The 24,633-nt window shown below is 37.7% G+C and overlaps 1 protein-coding gene across 1 annotated transcript in view; it reads left to right on the forward strand.

Annotated features, from left to right (window-relative positions):
- LOC141393919 (WD repeat and FYVE domain-containing protein 3-like) overlaps positions 1–24,633 on the forward strand; it is a 99,350-nt gene that overhangs the window by 28,768 nt on the left and 45,949 nt on the right. The window contains 2 exon segments of the mRNA XM_073967546.1: positions 22,367–22,815; positions 22,906–23,151. Of these exon segments, the coding sequence (XP_073823647.1) occupies positions 22,540–22,815; positions 22,906–23,151 (522 nt within the window). The 5' untranslated portion in view covers positions 22,367–22,539.

Below are 24,633 nucleotides of genomic sequence, written 5' to 3' on the forward strand. Positions count from 1 at the left end.
TTTCTTTCAGAAAGTGTGTATAGAAGCACCCTTTCTTTCAGAAAGTGTGTATAGAAGCACCCTTTCTTTCAGAAAGTGTGTATAGAAGCACCCTTTCTTTCAGAAAGTGTGTATAGAAGCACCCTTTCTTTCAGAAAGTGTGTATAGAAGCACCCTTTCTTTCAGAAAGTGTGTATAGAAGCACCCTTTCTTTCAGAAAGTGTGTATAGAAGCACCCTTTCTTTCAGAAAGTGTGTATAGAAGCACCCTTTCTTTCAGAAAGTGTGTATAGAAGCACCCTTTCTTTCAGAAAGTGTGTATAGAAGCACCCTTTCTTTCAGAAAGTGTGTATAGAAGCACCCTTTCTTTCAGAAAGTGTGTATAGAAGCACCCTTTCTTTCAGAAAGTGTGTATAGAAGCACCCTTTCTTTCAGAAAGTGTGTATAGAAGCACCCTTTCTTTCAGAAAGTGTGTATAGAAGCACCCTTTCTTTCAGAAAGTGTGTATAGAAGCACCCTTTCTTTCAGAAAGTGTGTATAGAAGCACCCTTTCTTTCAGAAAGTGTGTATAGAAGCACCCTTTCTTTCAGAAAGTGTGTATAGAAGCACCCTTTCTTTCAGAAAGTGTGTATAGAAGCACCCTTTTTTTCAGAAAGTGTGTATAGAAGCACCCTTTCTTTCAGAAAGTGTGTATAGAAGCACCCTTTCTTTCAGAAAGTGTGTATAGAAGCACCCTTTCTTTCAGAAAGTGTGTATAGAAGCACCCTTTCTTTCAGAAAGTGTGTATAGAAGCACCCTTTCTTTCAGAAAGTGTGTATTGAAGCACCCTTTCTTTCAGAAAGTGTGTATAGAAGCACCCTTTCTTTCAGAAAGTGTGTATAGAAGCACCCTTTCTTTCAGAAAGTGTGTATAGAAGCACCCTTTCTTTCAGAAAGTGTGTATAGAAGCACCCTTTCTTTCAGAAGGTGTGTATAGAAGCACCCTTTCTTTCAGAAAGTGTGTATAGAAGCACCCTTTCTTTCAGAAAGTGTGTATAGAAGCACCCTTTCTTTCAGAAAGTGTGTATAGAAGCACCCTTTCTTTCAGAAAGTGTGTATAGAAGCACCCTTTCTTTCAGAAAGTGTGTATAGAAGCACCCTTTCTTTCAGAAAGTGTGTATAGAAGCACCCTTTCTTTCAGAAAGTGTGTATAGAAGCACCCTTTCTTTCAGAAAGTGTGTATAGAAGCACCCTTTCTTTCAGAAAGTGTGTATAGAAGCACCCTTTCTTTCAGAAAGTGTGTATAGAAGCACCCTTTCTTTCAGAAAGTGTGTATAGAAGCACCCTTTCTTTCAGAAAGTGTGTATAGAAGCACCCTTTCTTTCAGAAAGTGTGTATAGAAGCACCCTTTCTTTCAGAAAGTGTGTATAGAAGCACCCTTTCTTTCAGAAAGTGTGTATAGAAGCACCCTTTCTTTCAGAAAGTGTGTATAGAAGCACCCTTTCTTTCAGAAAGTGTGTATAGAAGCACCCTTTCTTTCAGAAAGTGTGTATAGAAGCACCCTTTCTTTCAGAAAGTGTGTATAGAAGCACCCTTTCTTTCAGAAAGTGTGTATAGAAGCACCCTTTCTTTCAGAAAGTGTGTATAGAAGCACCCTTTCTTTCAGAAAGTGTGTATAGAAGCACCCTTTCTTTCAGAAAGTGTGTATAGAAGTACCCTTTCTTTCAGAAAGTGTGTATAGAAGCACCCTTTCTTTCAGAAAGTGTGTATAGAAGCACCCTTTCTTTCTGAAAGTGTGTATAGAAGCACCCTTTCTTTCAGAAAGTGTGTATAGAAGCACCCTTTCTTTCAGAAAGTGTGTATAGAAGCACCCTTTCTTTCAGAAAGTGTGTATAGAAGCACCCTTTCTTTCAGAAAGTGTGTATAGAAGCACCCTTTCTTTCAGAAAGTGTGTATAGAAGCACCCTTTCTTTCAGAAAGTGTGTATAGAAGCACCCTTTCTTTCAGAAAGTGTGTATAGAAGCACCCTTTCTTTCAGAAAGTGTGTATAGAAGCACCCTTTCTTTCAGAAAGTGTGTATAGAAGCACCCTTTCTTTCAGAAAGTGTGTATAGAAGCACCCTTTCTTTCAGAAAGTGTGTATAGAAGCACCCTTTCTTTCAGAAAGTGTGTATAGAAGCACCCTTTCTTTCAGAAAGTGTGTATAGAAGCACCCTTTCTTTCAGAAAGTGTGTATAGAAGCACCCTTTCTTTCAGAAAGTGTGTATAGAAGCACCCTTTCTTTCAGAAAGTGTGTATAGAAGCACCCTTTCTTTCAGAAAGTGTGTATAGAAGCACCCTTTCTTTCAGAAAGTGTGTATAGAAGCACCCTTTCTTTCAGAAAGTGTGTATAGAAGCACCCTTTCTTTCAGAAAGTGTGTATAGAAGCACCCTTTCTTTCAGAAAGTGTGTATAGAAGCACCCTTTCTTTCAGAAAGTGTGTATAGAAGCACCCTTTCTTTCAGAAAGTGTGTATAGAAGCACCCTTTCTTTCAGAAAGTGTGTATAGAAGCACCCTTTCTTTCAGAAAGTGTGTATAGAAGCACCCTTTCTTTCAGAAAGTGTGTATAGAAGCACCCTTTCTTTCAGGAAGTGTGTATAGAAGCACCCTTTCTTTCAGAAAGTGTGTATAGAAGCACCCTTTCTTTCAGAAAGTGTGTATAGAAGCACCCTTTCTTTCAGAAAGTGTGTATAGAAGCACCCTTTCTTTCAGAAAGTGTGTATAGAAACACCCTTTCTTTCAGAAAGTGTGTATAGAAGCACCCTTTCTTTCAGAAAGTGTGTATAGAAGCACCCTTTCTTTCAGAAAGTGTGTACAGAAGCACCCTTTCTACCAGTAAGGGTCTATAGAAGCACACTGTCTACCAGTAAGGGTCTATAGAAGCACCCTTTCTTTCGGTAAGGGTCTATAGAAGCACCATTTCTTTCGGTAAGGGTCTATAGAAGCAACCTTTCTTTCAATAAGGGTCTATAGAATCACCCTTTCTTTCAGTAGGGGTCTATAAAAGTAACCTTTCTTTTAGTAAGGGTCTACAGAAGCATCCCTTCTTTTAGTAAGGGTATACAGAAGCATCCCTTCTTTTAGTAAGGGTCTACAGAAGCACCCCTTCTTTTAGTAAGGGTCTATAGAAGTACCCTCTCTTTTAGTACGGATCTATAGAAGCACACTTTCTTTCAGTAAGGGTCTATAGAAGCACCCCTTCTTTCAGTACGGATCTATAGAAGTACACTTTGCTTTAGTACGGATCTATAGAAGCACCCTTTCTTTCAGTAAGGGTCTATAGAAGCATCCTTTGTTTCAGTAAGGGTCTATAGAAGCACCCTTTCTTTCTGTAAGGGTCTATACAAACACCCTTTCTTTCTGTAAGTGTCTATAGAAGCACCCTTTCCTTCAGTAGAGGTCTATAGAAGCACTCTTTCCTTCAGTATGGGTCTACAGAAGCACCCTTTCTTTCAGTATGGGTCTATAGAAGCACCCTTTCTTTCAGTAAGGGTCTATAGAATCACCCTTTCCTTAAGTATGGGTCTACAGAAGCACTCTTTCTTTCAGTAAGGGTCTATAGGATCACCCTTTCTTTCAGTAAGGGTCTATAGAATCACCCTTTCTTTCAGTAAGGGTCTATAGAAACACCCATTCTTACTGTTAAGACGACTTTAAGGTCGTCTAGTAAGGCTTTTAGGTGGACTTTATAGAAAGTTGTCTGAGAAGCTTCTCTTAGGGATTATCATAAAAAGCCTTTAAGGCTTATCATAAAAGTCCTTTAGTGTATCTATAGAAGGCCTATAGGCTTTCAATAGAAGGGCTCATTAAAGAAGGCTTCTAATAGAAGGCTTTTAAGGGTTTCTCATAGAGAGCTTTAAGGTTTCTTATAGACGACCTTTAAGGACTTCTTATAGAAGGCCTTTAAGGAATTCTCATAGAAGGCCTTTAAGGACTTCTTACAGAAGAACTTTAAGGACTTCTTATAGAAGGCCTTTAGAACTTTCAGATTATTTAAGAAGACAATTTTATTTTTTCCCAAATTTCTTTTATTAACCCTCGTTTACATTTCACAAGAATCACGGTTCGCTATGATGGGAAACATCCGCTGTAAATAGTTTCTTGTATGTGATTCTACGCAATTTCTTTGTTTATGACGTAGTTTTAACGTTCGTTTTTTGTTTCTGCCATAAATCACCACCACAAAAAGAACCAGAAGAAGCAGAGAATTAGAGACCGAGATCTATTAATTCAGTTCATAACACTTCTTAACTATTACTTATGTATGCTATTTGTTCTAAGTATGTACGTGTGTGTTTGTGGATCTATGAATAGATTGAGATATATTAAGATATCATCCATACAATGTTAACTGTAGCCTTAGTAGCATTATATGCTGCTGCTATGTTTAGTTCCGAGATGCTTAGTTATGCCCTGCTCTAATGTATTGTGGATAGTAGATTTTTTTGCTTTCAACAAAAAGACAATTACTGTCTTTGAAAGTGTCGGTTTATTATTTGCTACTGTTTCTAATGACAACGACGTAGATGATGATGTTGTTGGTGGTGTTGTTGAGCAAAGAAATTGATGCCAAGAGGTCAGTAGACGTTTTCAAGGTAAGTCATTGTAATTTGTTCATATCATTTTACATCAACAAAATCAGCAGCAGTAGCAGACCCATATAACCTGTCCTCCACTAGAGCATGAACAACAACAAAAATAGCAATGAAGCAGGAGGTTATCATGTCACTCATTTATTCATCCATCTAAACCAAGTGTGTAATCATGGTGATGACATCTATTCCATAAATCAAGGTGTCCTACATTGGGTGGTTTGTAATATAATGAAAAAAAAACTGAAGAATACTACAAATTCTAAATAAGAAATATTGGAAGTAAATGGATGTCTATAAAGCAGACTAAAGGTCATCTATATGAAGCCCTTAACGGCCTTCTATAAGAAGTTATTGACGGCTTTCTATAAGAAGTGCTAAATGGTCTTCTATAAGTAGCCCTAAACGGCCTTCTATTAGAAGCCCTAAACGACCTTCTATAAGAAGCCCTAAACGTCTATGAAGACGACTTTATAGTAGTCTATAAAGACGACTTTATAGTAGTCTATAAAGACGACTTGATAGTCGTCTATAAAGACGACTTGGTAGTCGTCTATAAAGACGACTTGGTAGTCGTCTATAAAGACGACTTGATAGTCGTCTATAAAGACGACTTGATAGTCGTCTATAAAGACGACTTGATAGTCGTCTATAAAGACGACTTGATAGTCGTCTATAAAGACGACTTGATAGTCGTCTATAAAGACGACTTGATAGTCGTCTATAAAGACGACATTGTAAGTCGTCTATGAAGACGACATTGTAAGTCGTCTATGAAGACGACTTTATATTCGTCTATGAAGACGACTTTATAGTCGTCTATGAAGACGACTTTATAGTTATCTATGAAGGACCCCTTTATAGTCGTCCATGAAAGTACTTAACAAATACTTAATTGCGTCTTGAAATATAGTTCACTTGTGCTTTAGTTTTGTTTTTATTTCAACATGTTCTCCTCTGCTTTATTTTCTACTGCGTTATGTGAAATGAATGCAGTCTACCCACAGGTTATGAGCTCATCACCCATTGCCGGTAACATCATCATTGTCTGGCAAACAAGCTATACTACTACAGGTGGTTTTATTAACCCCGTTCCCCATGTGTGGCGATGACAGAGAACGTACATTTATAAGAGCTTGTTTTTTTTCAATTAAACTCATCAATTATTTTTTAATAATTTTATTATTAAAAGTGTATTTTGTACCTTTTGCAATTAAATATTTATGTTGTTGTGATTTGAAAGTGTTGTTATTGTCGTTGCTACATACAACATGTCGAGTGTATACTACTCGTATGTGTCATAGTTGAGTGCCACTCAGTCATGTGAAAGAAAAAACTACAAACGCTTTCAATAATTCTTGCCTAGCTGTTGAAGAAAACGCGCAAACAACTGTATGAGTCCATAACAATGGAAATTTTAAAGCCCTCTTCTCTTACTTCTGTAAGCAACACATATCTGAAATACCAACAAAAAAATGGGTATTATTAAACAATAAGCTCCATAGTAGTTGCTTTTCAAATAATTGCCGCCTAATGAACAAATGCTATATTGAATTTATGGCCAAGTTAAGACAAATGTGTATTATTTTTGGCAAAACATTTTTCGGTTTGTTTTTGGTATTGTTTTTTGGTGTTTTTAGTCTAATCAAGCGCTAATTTGCGAAATTTGCTTGTTTTCTGTTATTGTTGTTGTACTTAGTGGTTGTGATTCATTGTGCCTTGATTTTGCCATTGTTTTCCGTAATACCAGTCGCAATTATTATGACGAAATTCCCCGTATGACTTAATTTGGCAGGTAGAATGAATTTTAGTGCAATATTTCCTAGACAAAAATAGAATTTAAGAAACCAGAAATAGAATTAAAGTAACATTAAAAAATAAAGGTCAAACCCCAATAAACAACCAAAAAAATACAACAAAAATAAAAAAAAAATAATTTTGTAATTTTTTCCAAATAAAAAATTTAAATAAAGCTCATACAGTCCATATTTACTTTAGGCGATTTTCCTTGCGGCAATTGTAGGTTTGTAGGTGAGAGAGGGTGTTGACAGGCAAAGGGTTACAATTGCCGCAAGGAAAATTGCCTAATATAAATATGGACATATATAAAAAAATCCATGTATGTAAAAAATTATAATTAATATGGGAAAATGTATTGAAATAATATAGAAAAACGCGTATTTCTACCCATATAATTGCAATAAATTTAAAACGGAACGATATGGGTACAAACGTATATATGAGCCGAAATATGGCACTTCCAGGAATCTTTCTGGGAAAACGAAACTTTGTTCCATGCTATTCACTAAAAGTTTAGTCCACCAAAGTTAAAATTTAGTGTGAGGAAAATTTTATTAAGCAAAAACATGTAAGAACGGCTTTAAGCCGGGCCGAACTTGTTATACCCTCCACCAGAAGTGGTATTAAAGTAAAATGGAACAATTAGTTTCCTTTCGTTTATGAAAAAGACTTAATACCAAATTTCAGCAATTTCGGTAAAACAATATCGCTAAGCTTCAAAATACGGAAATTCGGGAGGTACCGTTCTATGGGGGCTACATCAAAAGGTCGATCTATACCGACAAATTTGTGGCGTTGAGTTTTTAGACTCAAAGAAGACTAAATACCAAATTTGCGATATTCTAGTAGGATAATTTGGTTAAACCCTAAAAAATACCGTAAATCACGAGGTACGCTTCTATGGGGGATATAGGAAGACGTGGACCTATAGTGATAATTCTTTTCTGGAACATTTTATAACCCCATGAAAGACTAAATAACAAATTTCAGTCATTTCGGTAGGATATTAACGTCACATCCTTCACAATTATGAAAATCGGGAGGTACCGTTCTATGGGGGCTATATCGAAACGTGGACCTATACCGACGAAATTCAGTCGGAAAGGGTTTTACTTCCAACGTAGAGTAAATACCAAATCTCTGCCATTTCTGTTGGTTGTTGTGGCCACAACCCTCAAAAAAAGGAAAATCGGGAGGTACCGTTCTATGAGGGCTATATGAAGGCGTGGACCTATACCGACAAATTTCATATGGAAAGTTTTATAACTCAAATGAGGACTAAATACCAAATTTCAGCAATATCGGAGAAATATTGAGGCCACAACCTTCAAAATACCGGAAATCGGGAGGTACCGGTCTTTGTGGCTATATGAAGGCGTAGACCCATACCAACAAAATTCTGGGGGAAAATTATATACTCCCAACGAAGGCTAAGTACCAAATTTCAGCCATTTCTGTGTGATAACGAAGCAAAAACCTTCAAAATACCGAAAATCGGGTGGTACCGTTCTATGGGGGCTCTTTTAAGGCGTAGGCCTGTACCAAAAAAATTCTGTGGGGAAGTTTTATTACTATTATTTTTATTACGAAGACTAAATACCAAATTTCAGCCACTTTGGATGAATATTGAGGTCACAACCTTTAAAATACCGAAAATCGGGAGGTACCGTCCTAAGGGGCTATATGGAGGCGTGGACCTATACCGACAAATTTAGAGTGGAAAGTTGAATACCCCTAACGAAGACTAAATACCAAATTTCAGCCACAATAATCCATTGATATTGTGGCCATAACCTTCAAAATACCGAAAATCGGGTGGTACCGTTCTATGGGGGCTATAACAAAACGTGGACCGATGTAGCCCATTTGCAATACCAAACATCCTAGGAGTAATAGAAACTTCTATACCAAATTTCAAAGCTCTATCTTAAAAATTGCTAGCTGTATCTTGATCAACAGACGGACATGGTTATATCGACTTAGAATTTTACCCTGATCAAGAATATATATACTTTATAGGGTCTCCGATGAATATTTCGATGTGTTACAAACGGAATGACAAATTTAATTATACCCTCCATATTATGGTGGAGGGTATAAAAACAATGAACATAGTATCTGTTATAGTTTTTCCACATATTTGCAAAAATTGCGTATTTTCCAAAATTGGAGATAATTGTCGCCACGCCCACACCTTCCGATGTTTTGACCTTTGCGAAATCGGCCACTCTATTCATATGCTATATACAATACTCATCTGTCATTTTGGTTGGTGCCGACGAGTTTTGACATGCCCCCGAAACAATTGTACCATCATAATAGGGGCTGCGAACAAAGCCTACTAAAATTTCAAAACGATCCTAGGCTTATCCTTAATCTGCACATTTTCGAAAAATTTTGAAATTGTGTGTGGGTGCTACCCCAAAGAGTGGATCAATATAGTCTATATTCGGACATGACCAAATCGGTCCAATTGCGAAGTACAAAGTTTGGACCAAATCTGTTGATTGGTTCGAGATTTATAGTGGACAGCAGTCATTAAGAAAGGCAGACTTGCAGTTCTAAATCGACTTCAAACTGCTTGAAAGTTATTTCATTGAGATCATTACATAGTGCAAAGTAGCGGCCAAATCTGATGTTCGAGCCGTGAGCTATGGTGTTCATCAGTTTTTGTTGTAACGACACAATTATGTTCGTTCGGGTATCGTCTTAAGTTGAATGGTTCCTTTGTGACCAGATTCAAAGAATCGGGAAACAGATGAGTGGGTTCAGCTACGCAGTTAAACGTGCAGAGCATATGTTGAGTATCGTTTTGTCAATTCGGGCCCAATACGAATTGAGGCTGCTGCATCATCCGCATCTTAATTGTGCTGAAACCATTCGTGTTTGCCTTGTCAGATGGCGTTATTCTGTTGCGATGTATGAGGGGTGGTTGATACCTTTGAACTGCATGTGCAAGTGTATCGATGGGAATGCTACCCAAGCCTGATGTAAAGGTTCTCGTTTGTACCTTTGGTACTCCCTCTTTCTATATCATGAAGATCTCTCCTGACGTGCCTGGTTAGAGAAGCTGGTACTCAAAATTGTGGCTGAGATTCTCATGGCGATAACACTCAAGCAGGTAACTCATCGGAATCAGGGCACCATCGACCAATATGTTCAAGGGGAGCTTCATTTCACCCGTCCATGTGGTAAACAGTAGATTTAGCGTCGGATATTTTGATATTTCTCAGAAGGAAGAACTGCCCCCGAAAAAATGCGTCTTCGTAATGGCAGCCATGAGATTAACCCTCTGTAAAAATATTTTTGACATATGTCAAAACTATCCGAGATATGTTCTTATACTGCACTTCTGCGAACATTTTTGAAATTGTATGTGTGAGGTTCCCGATGCACAGTGGTCGCTGCCATTGGCCAAAATGAAAAAAAATGAAAGTATAATTTTTGGTACCAAATGTGTTCATATCTATCTCTAACATGTTAAATGTCTCTAAAATAATTTTTTTTTTTATGGATTACTTCTTACTGTACTCTTTGAGAATAGCATCAAAAAAGAGAAATTTTAACAGGTTGGATTTCGAGGTGAATTCAATGCAAAAGTTAGATGAAAGTAAAATAATAATATCAAACTAAATGAACTCTATATAGACCAAACTTAATTCGAATATTAAAAAGCAATGTATTAACTTAATTTTTATGCAGTTTTGCGTTTGTTAATTTTTGGGATTAATTATTGAATTCGTGTGTTGACTGAAGGACTTTTGTGATGTCATTTCTTCAGTATAATTAAATTTCATATAAAGTTTTAGTTATGTTCCCCCTATTTCCCCCCAACGAAATTTTTTTAGAAGATAAGTAGTAGTCTATGGATTCTATTTTCAAAAAAATCAGCTGCAACTTTCCCTTTCAGGGTGTTTTTGTCATTTTTTTTTCAAATGTGCAGGTGATACATTTCGGCTTTTTAAGTATATAGAAGGGATACTGTGCGGTTCAGTTATATGAAGGATACGTCAAAATGTAGTCCTCAATGTAAAATTTAGAAATTTCAGTCATTTTGATTGATTATTACGGCTAGAACCCTAAAAATACCAAAAATTGACGGTACCGATTTATGGGGACAACATTAAAGAGTCGACCTACATTAATCGACAATTTTCTGGGGGTAGCCTACCTCTAGGAAAGATTTAGTGGCATTTCGGCCATTTTGAATTAATAATTTTTATAAAATCTTCAAAATTCCGAAAATCGGCCGGTACCATTATATGGGGACCCTATCAAAACGTAGACCCAATTCAAAAACTTTTTGCAAGAAGGTTTTCTAAAACTAGGGATTACGGATAGTTAAATTTCAGCCAATTTCATTGAAAGATGTGCTCAAGACCCTCAAAATGCCAGAAATCACGGGGTACCGTTCTATGGGGGCTATACCTAAAGTTGGACTTATGTTGAATTTGTTTGCTCCTTTTCATTTGTGTTGCTAAACTAGCCTTTACTGAAAATTTCGCATTGATATCTGCACAGGAAGTATTTTTGGCCGCTCTTTCCATACAAGTTCGACCACAGTGCGATATTCGAACCTGATCTCGAAGAAATATTACGATGTCGGCGGTGAATCGGTTACATCCTTCGATAGTCGTAGGGCGCACCGTAATAGGGAAACATTTTTGTTTTCCGTTTTCCCCTTCCTCTTATCTCTATCGACCATAGAGTGCATCAGATTTGACTGCACGACCTCAAGCATCAGTTTTTTAGGAGAAGGTATGGCCCCCCAGCTGCATGATGTCAAGCAATTTTTCGGCATCGTCGATGTCTTCTTCAATGTCATCTCCATTGGGGAGTGGCTGGTTTACGATCATGAATTTGGCCTATAGAAGACCACAAGGTCTTCCTATAGAAGACCACAAGGTCTTCCTATAGAGGACCACAAGGTCTTCCTATAGAAGACCACAAGGTCCTCCTTTAGAAGACCACAAGGTCTTCCTATAGAAGACCACAAGTTCTTCCTACAGAAGACCACAGCGTCTTTCTATAAAAAACACAAGGTATCCTATAGAAAACCAAAAGCTTTTCTTATAGAAGACTACAGAGTCTTCTTATAGAAGACTACAGAGTCTTCTTATAGAAGACTACAGAGTCTTCTTATAGAAGATCACAAGGTCTTCCCATAGAAGACCACAATGCATTCTTAAAGATGAAAAATTCTCCTTATATAAGTGTTTCCAATAAAAAGACCACAATGGCTTTTAAAAGAAAATACGAAAAGGTCTTCCTGTAGAAGGTCACAATGTCTTCTCAGAGACGACGAAAAGGTCTTCCTATAGAAGACCGCAAGGTCTTTCTATAGAGACCACAATTCCTTCCTATAGAAGACCACAAGTTCGTCCCATAGAAGACCACAAGGCTTCCCATAGAAGACCACAAGGTCTTCCCATAGAAGACCACAATGCCTTCTTAAGGAAGACGAAAAACTCTTCTTATAGAAGTTACTCCTATAAAAGACCACAAGGACTTCTTATACAAAATAACAAGGCCTTCTCTTAGAGGATCACAAGGATCTTAGAAGACCAAAAGGTCTTCCTATAAAAGACAACAAAGTCTTCTTATAGTTGACAACAAGGTTTTCTTATAGAAGACAACAAGGTCTTCTCAAAGAAGACCACAATGCCTTCTTAAAGGAGACGAAAAAGGTCTTCCTATAGCAGACCGCAAGGTCTTCCTATAGAAGACCACAATGTCTTCTTAGAGAAGAAGAATATGTCTTCCTATAGCAGACTTCTTATAAAAGATAACAAGATCTTCTTATAGAAGACTACAAGGGCTTCTTATAGAAGATCACAAAGTCTTCTTATAGAAGACCACAATGTCTTCCCATAGAAGATAATGAGGTCTTCTTATAGAAGACCACAAGGTATCCTTATAAAAGACCACAAAGTTCTTCTCATAGAAGAATTTCTTTTTATAGAAGACCAAAAGTCTTCTTTTATAAGGCTAAAATGTCTCCTACAGGAGAACAGAAGGTCTTCTCATGTAAGACCAACAGTTTTCTTGTAGAAGTCGAAAAGGCCTTCTTATAGAATACCAAAATGTCTTCTTATAGAAGACCACAATGTCTTTCCATAGAAGACAACAAGGTCTTCTTATATAAGACCACAAGGTATCCTTATAGAAGACCACAAGATCTTCCCATAGATGTCCAGAATGCCTTCTTAGAGAAGACGAAAAGATCTTCTCATAGAAGACTAAAAGGGCCAATAGGTCTTCTCATAGGATCAATAGGTCTCCAAAAGGTCTTCTAATAGAAACCCAAAAGATCTCCTTACAGAAGACCAAAGTTCTTTTCATAGAAGAAGTTCTTTTTATAGAAGACAAAAGTCTTCTTTTATAAGGCTAAAATGTCTCCTACAGGAGATCAGAAGGTCTTCTCAGTTTTCTTATAGAAGACGAAAAAGTCTTCTTATAGAAAGCCAGAAATCTTCTTATAGAGCAACAAAAGGTCTTCTTATAGAAAGCTAAAAGGCCTTCTTAATGAAGACCAAAATGTCTTCTTATAGAAGTCCAAAAGGTCTTGTTGTATAAGAATGAAGCTCTTCCTGTTGTTAGGTGCCCCTGTGGCGATTACGGACCATTTTCATCGTCTTCTCCAAGGCGGGAATTGGAATTTGACTTCGGCTTACCTCATCCCAATTAACTGCTTGTTACCCAATCTCTCGAGTGGCTCTACTCTGGCCTCTGTTTTTTTCGAGAACTAAGCTCATGTCATAGTTCATTGGTGCTCAGAAAAATTGGTGTATTAGTAGTGGTAATATACTCTGTCCATTGCTAAACAATGGCATCTCAGAAATAAAGAGAGAATACTTGTGGTTTGTTTACACTTTTAAGTATGAGGACGAGCATCGCTGCCACAGTTGCCAGGTGCCCCAGTGGCAATTACAAGCCTCTCGTCCATTGGAACTTGGGTCCAAACATTTCAGGAACTTCGGTTCGTCGTACTCTATTTTGGACAACCAAACTCTGACATTATGCCGAATTGGTTTTTCGGCGATCGGTGCCGTCATAAGTACCGCTAAGCTAAGTTAATTTTTTCAAGAATCCCTTTGACTATTCATCCATGCATTTGATTACTCTGAAACCACGATGCACCTCGCTAGAGTCGATGAGGGTCACAGGAAAATTCCCGTTTATAAAAACATGTTCCATAACAAGTTTAGGCAACTTTATTTCTACTTTGCCGCATTCCGCAATGGTGATAGGGGACACCTTTCCCTTCTTGTCGCTGACCTCGGCAACCATCAAGATGTCACTAACAAATTCATTGAAGGCTCGTTTTGTTGTTGGTGAGACTGGAATGTAATGCTTTAACTTCTTACGCTTTGGGGGCTTTGTGTCCTCATTCCGGAAACATTTTCGCTTGATAGTATATTGGCGATCGTCGATATGTGACATTTTAACTTCTGGCTGGAGGCTAAAAGTTTATCTTCCATGGAGTTGACTGACTGCAACCGAGGAGTTTTGTTTGTATTAGTTATTGTATTTTTCCAGATGTTGATTCTACGAGTATGCCGTAGACGCATACTAGGCTACTGAATTAGAAAATTGTTGCGTTGAGGGGAAGTTGTTAACGACGAGACCTCTGTCGGGCATTCAGATCCTCAGCACAACTCCTTCACCTAATGGTGTATTGTAGATAAGTCAGCTTACTTCCTTGGTTGTTTTCTATAAACAATTTCAGAAAGAAATCGAGGCAATATAGAAGAATAATTTGAAAAGGCTGATGGTATTTTATATTAGAATTTTGAAAATAAATCGCTTAGATTTTTGCATTAAGTTTTTGAGATGAAATTGAAGAAACTTAGAGACAATCGTAGACCCCCTTTAAATGTTAAATAGGTTTCGGAGAGAGGTTAAAGGTCAACATTGCACATAATTTTTTTTTTCTACAGAATTTCACCTTATAATGAAAGGTCATATTTATTGACAATCACTAAGTAAACCTGATTATTTTTATATCAAATAAAAATCAACTAAATAAACGTGACAAAATGTAAATATTCTTCGTTCATTCATTCAATGTTGTTGTTGTTACTGATGATTTCGAAACTGCGTATGTCGCGTATCTCTAATATCTCTTACTCTTAAGTAAATATGCCGCATCGCATTTGTACAACTGCCAAAAAAATACGAATAACGAGAAAAAGTTTGTTGACATTGAATTCTATACAGATAACAATCGCAATGAATGACAAAAGTGGCAATAAGGGGAGAGTTGCGGGAGATGTATAGATAGATACATTCATCAAAAGGGAAAGAAGACCCCAATTGTATATCCCAGTTTATTTTCATATTTCAACTTTTTGATTGCGTTCTACGTGAGTTTATCTATTGAACACAAACACGAAATGCGTGACAAAAAATACGTGAGCTTAGGAGAAAATATACGCACGCATATAGTAAGAGAGGGAGATAGAGAAATGTCTGAAACTAACTGCGAACCCTCTACCTACCCTCCAATCATCATCGATTTAGCAATTTTTCATGCCATATATCACTCCAATAAGAAGAACACAACATAACACAACATGAATGAATGAATGGATTTTATAAATATATTCGTTGAGAGAGCAGAGTACAAAGCCCATACTACAGTATACACAAGGGGGTTCACCGCTCATATGTACATATTTGAGCGGTGATTGATTAACAAGGGTGACATGCAATGAAATAAAGATAAAAATCACACTTTTTCACTCAGTATTGTTGTTAATCTTTATAGGATATCTGACATACGGGTCTCAGGGAGAAATACGACTTTCTTATTATATAAGGGATTCTTTCAAAGGTCGTTAATGGCTTCTTAAAGAAGGCCTTGAAAAGCTTCTTATTGAAGACCGTTGAGAACTTCTTAAAGTAGTTTGTTAAGGGTGCTATAGAAGGCAATTAAGGGCTTCTTATAGAATACCGTAAAGAGGTTTTTATAAGACCGTTGGGGACTTCATATTGAAGGGCGCTAAGGTCTTCTTAGAGAAGTCCGCGTCCGTCGTCTTGATGTCGTACTTATAAACGACTATGAAGTCGCCTTTATAGACGACAAAAAAGTCGTTTTATTGACGACTATCAAGGCGTCTTTATAGACGACTAAAACGTCATTTTATTGACGACTATCAAGGCGTCTTTATAGACGACTAAAAATCGTTTTATTGACGACTGTCAAACGGCTATTAAGTCGTCTTTATAGACCACTATCAAGTCGTCTTATCTGACGCCTTTATATGCGACTATCAATGCGTCCTTTTAAACGACTATTAAGTAGTCTTTTATAGACTTGATAGTCATTTTTATATACGGCTATAAAGTCGCCTTCATAGACGACTATAAAGTCGATTTCATAGACGTAAAAAGTCGCCTTCATAGACGACTATAAAGTCGTTTTCATTGACGACTGTTTATTTATTTATTTATTTCAAATATTTATTATAATAAAGAATTACAATAAAATTATATAAAAAATAGCACTAGCATCTAAGGCTATCGGCTAACGACTGTAAAGTCGTCTTCATATACGAGTATCAAGTCGTCTATAAAGACGACTATAAAGTCATCTTCATAGACGACTATAAAATCTCTTCATAGACGACTAAAACGTCTTCTTCATAGACTACTATAAAGTCGTCTACATAGACGACTATAAAGTCGTCTTTATAGACGACTGTAAAGTCGTCTTTATAGACGACTACTAAGTCGTCTTTATAGACGACTACTAAGTCGTCTTTATAGACGACTACTAAGTCGTTTTTATAGACGACTACTAAGTCGTCTTTATAGACGACTACTAAGTCGTCTTTATAGACGACTACTAAGTCGTCTTTATGAAAACTTCTATTCAGCCTGGCTGAATAGGGTTTCCGTTAGGAAAACTTCTATTCAGCCTGGCTGAATAGGGTTTCCGTTAGGAAAACTTCTATTCAGCCTGGCTGAATAGGGTTTCCGTTAGGAAAACTTCTATTCAGCCTGGCTGAATAGGGTTTCCGTTAGGAAAACTTCTATTCAGCCTGGCTGAATAGGGTTTCCGTTAGGAAAACTTCTATTCAGCCTGGCTGAATAGGGTTTCCGTTAGGAAAACTTCTATTCAGCCTGGCTGAATAGGGTTTCCGTTAGGAAAACTTCTATTCAGCCTGGCTGAATAGGGTTTCCCTTAGGAAAACTTCTATTCAGCCTGGCTGAATAGGGTTTCCCTTAGGAAAACTTCTATTCAGCCTGGCTGAATAGGGTTTCCGTTAGGAAAACTTCTATTCAGCCTGGCTGAATAGGGTTTCCGTTAGGAAAACTTCTATTCAGCCTGGCTGAATAGGGTTTCCGTTAGGAAAACTTCTATTCAGCCTGGCTGAATAGGGTTTCCGTTAGGAAAACTTCTATTCAGCCTGGCTGAATAGGGTTTCCGTTAGGAAAACTTCTATTCAGCCTGGCTGAATAGGGTTTCCGTTAGGAAAACTTCTATTCAGCCTGGCTGAATAGGGTTTCCGTTAGGAAAACTTCTATTCAGCCTGGCTGAATAGGGTTTCCGTTAGGAAAACTTCTATTCAGCCTGGCTGAATAGGGTTTCCGTTAGGAAAACTTCTATTCAGCCTGGCTGAATAGGGTTTCCGTTAGGAAAACTTCTATTCAGCCTGGCTGAATAGGGTTTCCGTTAGGAAAACTTCTATTCAGCCTGGCTGAATAGGGTTTCCGTTAGGAAAACTTCTATTCAGCCTGGCTGAATAGGGTTTCCGTTAGGAAAACTTCTATTCAGCCTGGCTGAATAGGGTTTCCGTTATGAAAACTTCTATTCAGCCCGGCTGAATAGGGTTTCCGTTAGGAAAACTTCTATTCAGCCCGGCTGAATAGGGTTTCCGTTAGGAAAACTTCTATTCAGCCCGGCTGAATAGGGTTTCCGTTAGGAAAACTTCTATTCAGCCCGGCTGAATAGTATTTCCGTTAGGAAAACTTCTATTCAGCCCGGCTGAATAGTATTTCCGTTAGGAAAACTTCTATTCAGCCCGGCTGAATAGTATATCCGTTAGGAAAACTTCTATTCAGCCCCGCTGAATAGTATTTCCGTTAGGAAAACTTCTATTCAGCCTGGCTGAATAGGGTTTCCGTTAGGAAAACTTCTATTCAGCCTGGCTGAATAGGGTTTCCGTTAGGAAAACTTCTATTCAGCCTGGCTGAATAGGGTTTCCGTTAGGAAAACTTCTATTCAGCCTGGCTGAATAGGGTTTCCGTTAGGAAAACTTCTATTCAGCCTGGCTGAATAGGGTTTCCGTTAGGAAAACTTCTATTCAGCCTGGCTGAATAGGGTTTCCGTTAGGAAAACTTCTATTCAGCCTGGCTGAATAGGGTTTCCGTTAGGAAAACTTCTATTCAGCCTGGCTGAATAGGGTTTCCGTTAGGAAAACTTCTATTCAGCCTGGCTGAATAGGGTTTCCGTTAGGAAAACTTCTATTCAGCCTGGCTGAATAGGGTTTCAGTTAGGAAAACTTCTATTCAGCCTGGCTGAATAGGGTTTCAGTTAGGAAAACTTCTATTCAGCCTTGCTGAATAGGGTTTCAGTTAGGAAAACTTCTATTCAGCCTGGCTGAATAGGGTTTCAGTTAGGAAAACTTCTATTCAGCCTGGCTGAATAGGGTTTCCGTTAGGAAAACTTTTATTCAGCCTGGCTGAATAGGGTAAAACTTCTATTCAGCCAGGCTGAATAGGGTTTCCATTACGAAAACTTGTATTCAGCCAGGCTTTATGGCTACAGAAGTTCGTTATGCGGCTCTTATAAGAAGTCGTTAACGTCTTTAAATATTCCACTGTACTCAGAACTCTAATTGCAAAAAATATGTAATTTTTCTGCGTAATGTCTTTTTAATGATTTAGCGTTTATGGCGAGATTAAATGGTGAATTACCGCCTTGTAACAGTCACCATTGTGTGTGTGACATATTTTCCGGCTATGTGGTTTTGAAGTTCATTTTGAAAGCTTAGTTTACTGCTTGCGGGTAAATATTCCAGTTTGTAAGGTTGCTTAATCTAAATCATAATTTTCTGAAATAGCTTACAAAAAATACGAATTATTATATCGTCTTTGCTTTTGGAAAGTAAACGAAATTTCTTTACCCTTAGAAAATATGACTTCAAGAAATATTCATCTTTAATACAATTTTATCCAAGAAAAAATTTCAACTCACCCCCCTTTATTGGTGTTCTTATTCTTATCCATGCACGTGCCGGTTGTTTGTTTTTTTTTTTCATTTCTTTGTCCTAAATTATTTAACTTGGCCACATAATCATTGTGCTGCAGTGAGTGAATGACCCACAAATACCGTTAAGAGACCGACAGGCCGGCCGACAAACGAAAAAAAAAATTAAAATAAATTGTATTTAAATTTCTTCCTGCATTGTTTGACCAGCAGAATTGGAAAAAAGTCCCAGAAACCTCAACCGAACACACAGCAACACTCATTGGAAATTCTCTGGCCATCACCTCTTGCCGGCAAACATTTTCCGGTTGAAAAGAAAAACGAACAGCGGAAAATAAACGAAGAACAAAACTGATGATGGTGATTGAAAATATAAAATAAAACAACAAATTCTTGGAATTTTAACCGATTCCATCCATCGTGATGGCTGTTGTCTCTTGACAATTTTTTTGTTTGTTTTTGAATAATTAATTGTTTTGGGAAGTAAACATAAAATAAACAAATACAACTAAAATACATCAATTGATGGGCTCGTCCAAAACTGGCGGCGGCATGCTTAGCCGTCTGCCTGCCTGCCTATCTGTCTGTTTGGAGACACCCACAATTTTTGTTGTGGGAATTTTATGACATGTTAAGAAAGGCGGAATTTGTTTATACCTATGTACATTTTTTGTTGTTTTTTATTAAACATGAGTAATATAAACTCAAAACCCACTCGCCGTCAACATTTGGTTCTAAAGCGTAATTTTAAAGACCTCTTCTGTACTGCTGTTGTTCCCAAAACAATTATTACACAAAATGATGGCATAACCTTGTTGTTTATCACAACAAAAAAGGAACAAAAATAAACAGAATAGCGCAATAATGTTTCCTCTTCCCTCACTTCCCCATTTAAACAAAACGATAAAGCAAACAAGAACAACACAGGAACGACAATTTGATAGAGAATATGATTTTTGTATGCTGAAATTAAAAGATATATGCTAAGAAGATACATGCATTGCAGTTTTCCTATGGAAAACCTTATTCAGCCAGGCTGAATTGCAGTTTTCCCATAGAAAACATTATTCAGCCAGTCTGAATTGCAGTTTTCCTATAGAAAACCTTATTCAGCCAGGCTGAATTGCAGTTTTCCTATAGAAAACCTTATTCAGCCAGGCTGAATTGCAGTTTTCCTATAGAAAACCTTATTCAGCCAGGCTGAATTGCAGTTTTCCCATAGAAAACCTTATTCAGCCAGGCTGAATTGCAGTTTTCCCATAGAAAACCTTATTCAGCCAGGCTGAATTGCAGTTTTCCCATAGAAAACCTTATTCAGCCAGGCTGAATTGCAGTTTTCCCATAGAAAACGTTATTCAGCCAGGCTGAATTGCAGTTTTCCCATAGAAAACCTTATTCAGCCAGGCTGAATTGCAGTTTTCCCATAGAAAACCTTATTCAGCCAGGCTGAATTGCAGTTTTCCCATAGAAAACCTTATTCAGCCAGGCTGAATTGCAGTTTTCCCATAGAAAACCTTATTCAGCCAGGCTGAATTGCAGTTTTCCCATAGAAAACCTTATTCAGCCAGGCTGAATTGCAGTTTTCCCATAGAAAACCTTATTCAGCCAGGCTGAATTGCAGTTTTCCTATAGAAAACCTTATTCAGCCAGGCTGAATTGCAGTTTTCCTATAGAAAACCTTATTCAGCCAGGCTGAATTGCAGTTTTCCTATAGAAAACCTTATTCAGCCAGGCTGAATTGCAGTTTTCCTATAGAAAACCTTATTCAGCCAGGCTGAATTGCAGTTTTCCTATAGAAAACCTTATTCAGCCAGGCTGAATTGCAGTTTTCCTATAGAAAACCTTATTCAGCCAGGCTGAATTGCAGTTTTCCTATAGAAAACCTTATTCAGCCAGGCTGAATTGCAGTTTTCCTATAGAAAACCTTATTCAGCCAGGCTGAATTGCAGTTTTCCTATAGAAAACCTTATTCAGCCAGGCTGAATTGCAGTTTTCCTATAGAAAACCTTATTCAGCCAGGCTGAATTGCAGTTTTCCTATAGAAAACCTTATTCAGCCAGGCTGAATTGCAGTTTTCCTATAGAAAACCTTATTCAGCCAGGCTGAATTGCAGTTTTCCTATAGAAAACCTTATTCAGCCAGGCTGAATTGCAGTTTTCCTATAGAAAACCTTATTCAGCCAGGCTGAATTGCAGTTTTCCTGTAGAATAAAAGTTTTACCAAAGACATAATAGTATTTATATCCTTCGTTTTACTGCGAAAAACTTTAATCAATATTTATTTTTTATAATTATTGCTATTGTAAATATTATGAAAAATAATCTCACAACAATTTAATATCGTTATTACCCCTCGATATGAGCTTGGCTGACATACAAACGACACACGATTTACACTTATGGACGATAAGTGAACTCAAACAACTGAGGAACGTGATACCACAACAATAACAAACAACTTTAATATTTTTTTTCTCATCTATATAGTCGTCAGACTGCTTCGATGCGACAAGTACTTATTGATGTATGTATGTACGAGAATTGTAGACACAATTCATTTGTTTACAAATAAAATGTTTTTATGATTCACCATTTCATTAAACAAATCGCTATTATAAATGACACATTGTGAGCGAGAAAGAGAGAGTGAGAGAACGTTAGAAGAGGGAGGGGATTAAGCTTTTTAAATAAATACTAATTAATATGCGATAAATGTTGATTAGGAGGCTAATAAATAAGTCTAGAAACCAAAGTGGCTTAGAGTCATATTGATCATTTAGCGGAATAGAGGTTTCCATATGAAAACTTCAATTGAGCCTGGCTGAATAGAAATTTCCATAGGAAAACTTCAATTCAGCCTGGCTGAATAGAGGTTTCCATAGGAAAACTTCAATTCAGCCTGGCTGAATAGAGGTTTCCATAGGAAAACTTCAATTCAGCCTGGCTGAATAGAGGTTTCCATAGGAAAACTTCAATTCAGCCTGGCTGAATAGAGGTTTCCATAGGAAAACTTCAATTCAGCCTGGCTGAATAGAGGTTTCCATAGGAAAACTTCAATTCAGCCTGGCTGAATAGAGGTTTCCATAGGAAAACTTTAATTCAGCCTGGCTGAATAGAGGTTTCCATAGGAAAACTGCAATTCAGCCTGGCTGAATAGAGGTTTCCATAGGAAAACTTCAATTCAGCCTGGCTGAATAGAGGTTTCCATAGGAAAACTTCAATTCAGCCTGGCTGAATAGAGGTTTCCATAGGAAAACTTCAATTCAGCCTGGCTGAATAGAGGTTTCCATAGGAAAACTTCAATTCAGCCTGGCTGAATAGAGGTTTCCATAGGAAAACTTCATTTCAGCCTGGCTGGATAGAGGTTTCCATAGGAAAACTTCAATTCAGCCTGGCTTAGTATGGTGTTGTATTGAAATATGCATTCCCATAATGTGCACACTACCATCTGTTGAAAAGATTAGTAACAATTCTCTTTCAGATGCAGCAACAAATAACTTAATTAACACCCACCACCGCCATCACCACAAACCAATTACAGCTTGTTTAATAATCCCACTCAACTTTTAATTAAAATATTTAAAAGAACGCCTTAGAGTTTCTGAGAAACGAGAAACTTTGCAACTTGATTTGAATGGAAATAAGGATTTAAAATCACAAGAAAATCCCAAATGACCTTTAAACTGTTTGACTTTTTCTTCCTCATCGTCGTCATCATTCCTTTATAATTCATCAACTTCCTTTCCAATTCTCATTTTTACAGTTATTTTTACAACTAACATCATCCCATCATAATCTTTAAATCAACATTCAATTGGGAGGTGGAGGAGGAGAAATAAATTTAAGCAAGAGGAAAACAGTGCGAAAACACGCGCGGAGGGGGAGGAGGAGTGGCATTGAGCTTTAAAAGCTCTTCTCATCCTCCAGCCAGCCAGCATGAATGTTATGCGTAAATTACGCGGCGCCGGCAGTGCTCCAGCTGGGAATGGTAGTGCCGGCAACAGCAGTGGTGGCTCCACAGGCTCCTCAACCGCAAACGGCGGCTCCACATTAACATCTGCTGCCAGTGAGGATGCCATGATGGATGCTCGTGTCCAAATGAGTTTGCACACACTAAAGAAGCTATTCAATGAATATACACACCCCAAGGAGCCATTAAGTGAACAAGAAAGGGACATGAAACTTTATCAAATGTTACCACTATTTTGCAAGGTAAGGACAACAGTCTCTCACCCGTCCCAAACGAACGGATATGAATGACCACACAATCATTTTGTTTTGTTTGTTTCCTTTCCTTTTCAGGTTTTCAGTGCTTGTCCTGCCTCAGATATGAGCGAAAAGTTCTGGGATGTTGTGGCCTTTTGTCAGCAAGTTTCACGTCTAATGGTCGCCGAGATACGTAAACGTGCCTCAAATCAAAGTACAGAGGCTGCCTCAATAGCCATTGTCAAGTTTCTGGAAATAGAAACAACAGAAGAGACAAGCAGCGGATGGATGCTGTTGTCAACCTTGAATTTGTTGGCGAATGGTGATGTGTCCTTGATACAGGTGAGTCGCTTGGGTACAATAATGAAAAACAAGGAAATTAAGAGGAAAACACATCTAAAAATGATTAGGAAATCTTCAAATCTGACAGGCTGAATTAGGTTTTTTATAGGAAAACCTTAATTCAGCCCAGCTGAATAAGATTTTTAATAGGAAAATTGCAATTCAACCTGGCTGAATAAGGTTTTCCACAGGAAAATTGCAATTCAGCCTGGCTGAATAAGGTTTTCCACAGGAAAATTGCAATTCAGCCTGGCTGAATAAGGGTTTCCACAGGAAACTGCAATTCAGCCTGGCTGAATAAAGGTTTCCACAGGAAAATTGCAATTCAGCGTGGCTAAATAAGGTTTTCCATTGGAAAATTTAAATTCAGCCTGGCTGAATAAGGTTTTCCATAGGAAAATTGTAATTCAGCCTGGCTGAATAAGGTTTTCCATAGGAAAATTGTAATTCAGCCTGGCTGAATAAGGTTTTCCATAGGAAAATTGTAATTCAGCCTGGCTGAATAAGGTTTTCCATAGGAAAATTGTAATTCAGCCTGGCTGAATAAGGTTTTCCATAGGAAAATTGAAATTCAGCCTGGCTGAATAAGGTTTTCCATAGGAAAATTGCAATTCAGCCTGGCTGAATAAGGTTTTCCATAGGAAAATTGCAATTCAGCCTGGCTGAATAAGGTTTTCCATAGGAAAATTGCAATTCAGCCTGGCTGAATAAGGTTTTCCATAGGAAAATTGCAATTCAGCCTGGCTGAATAAGGTTTTCCATAGGAAAATTGCAATTCAGCCTGGCTGAATAAGGTTTTCCATAGGAAAATTGAAATTCAGCCGGGTTGAATTAGGTTTCCGATAGGAAAACTTCAACTCAGCCTGGCTGAATTAGGTTTTCAGTAGGAAAAGCTCAATTCAGCACAACTTAATTAGGTTTGCGTTAGGAAAACTTCAATTCAGCCTGGCTGAATTGGGTTTCCGTTAGGAAAACTTCAATTCAGTCTGGCTGAATTGGGTTTCCGTTAGGAAAACTTCAATTCAGCCTGCCTTAATGAGGTTTCCGATAGGAAAATTGCAATTCAGCCTGGCTGAATAAGGTTTTCCATAGGAAAATTGCAATTCAGCCTGGCTGAATAAGGTTTTCCATAGGAAAATTGCAATTCAGCCTGGCTGAATAAGGTTTTCCATAGGAAAATTGCAATTCAGCCTGGCTGAATAAGGTTTTCCATAGGAAAATTGCAATTCAGCCTGGCTGAATAAGGTTTTCCATAGGAAAATTGAAATTCAGCCTGGCTGAATAAGGTTTTCCATAGAAAAATTAAAATTCAGCCTGGCTGAATAAGGTTTTCCATAGGAAAATTGAAATTCAGCCGGGTTGAGTTAGGTTTCCGATAGGAAAACTTCAACTCAGCCTGGCTGAATTAGGTTTTCAGTAGGAAAAGCTCAATTCAGCACAACTTAATTAGGTTTGCGTTAGGAAAACTTCAATTCAGCCTGG

Source organism: Musca autumnalis, unplaced genomic scaffold (genome assembly GCF_047663935.1).
Source record: "Musca autumnalis isolate F117 unplaced genomic scaffold, ASM4766393v1 scaffold_2, whole genome shotgun sequence".
In the NCBI taxonomy this organism is placed as follows: domain Eukaryota; kingdom Metazoa; phylum Arthropoda; class Insecta; order Diptera; family Muscidae; genus Musca; species Musca autumnalis.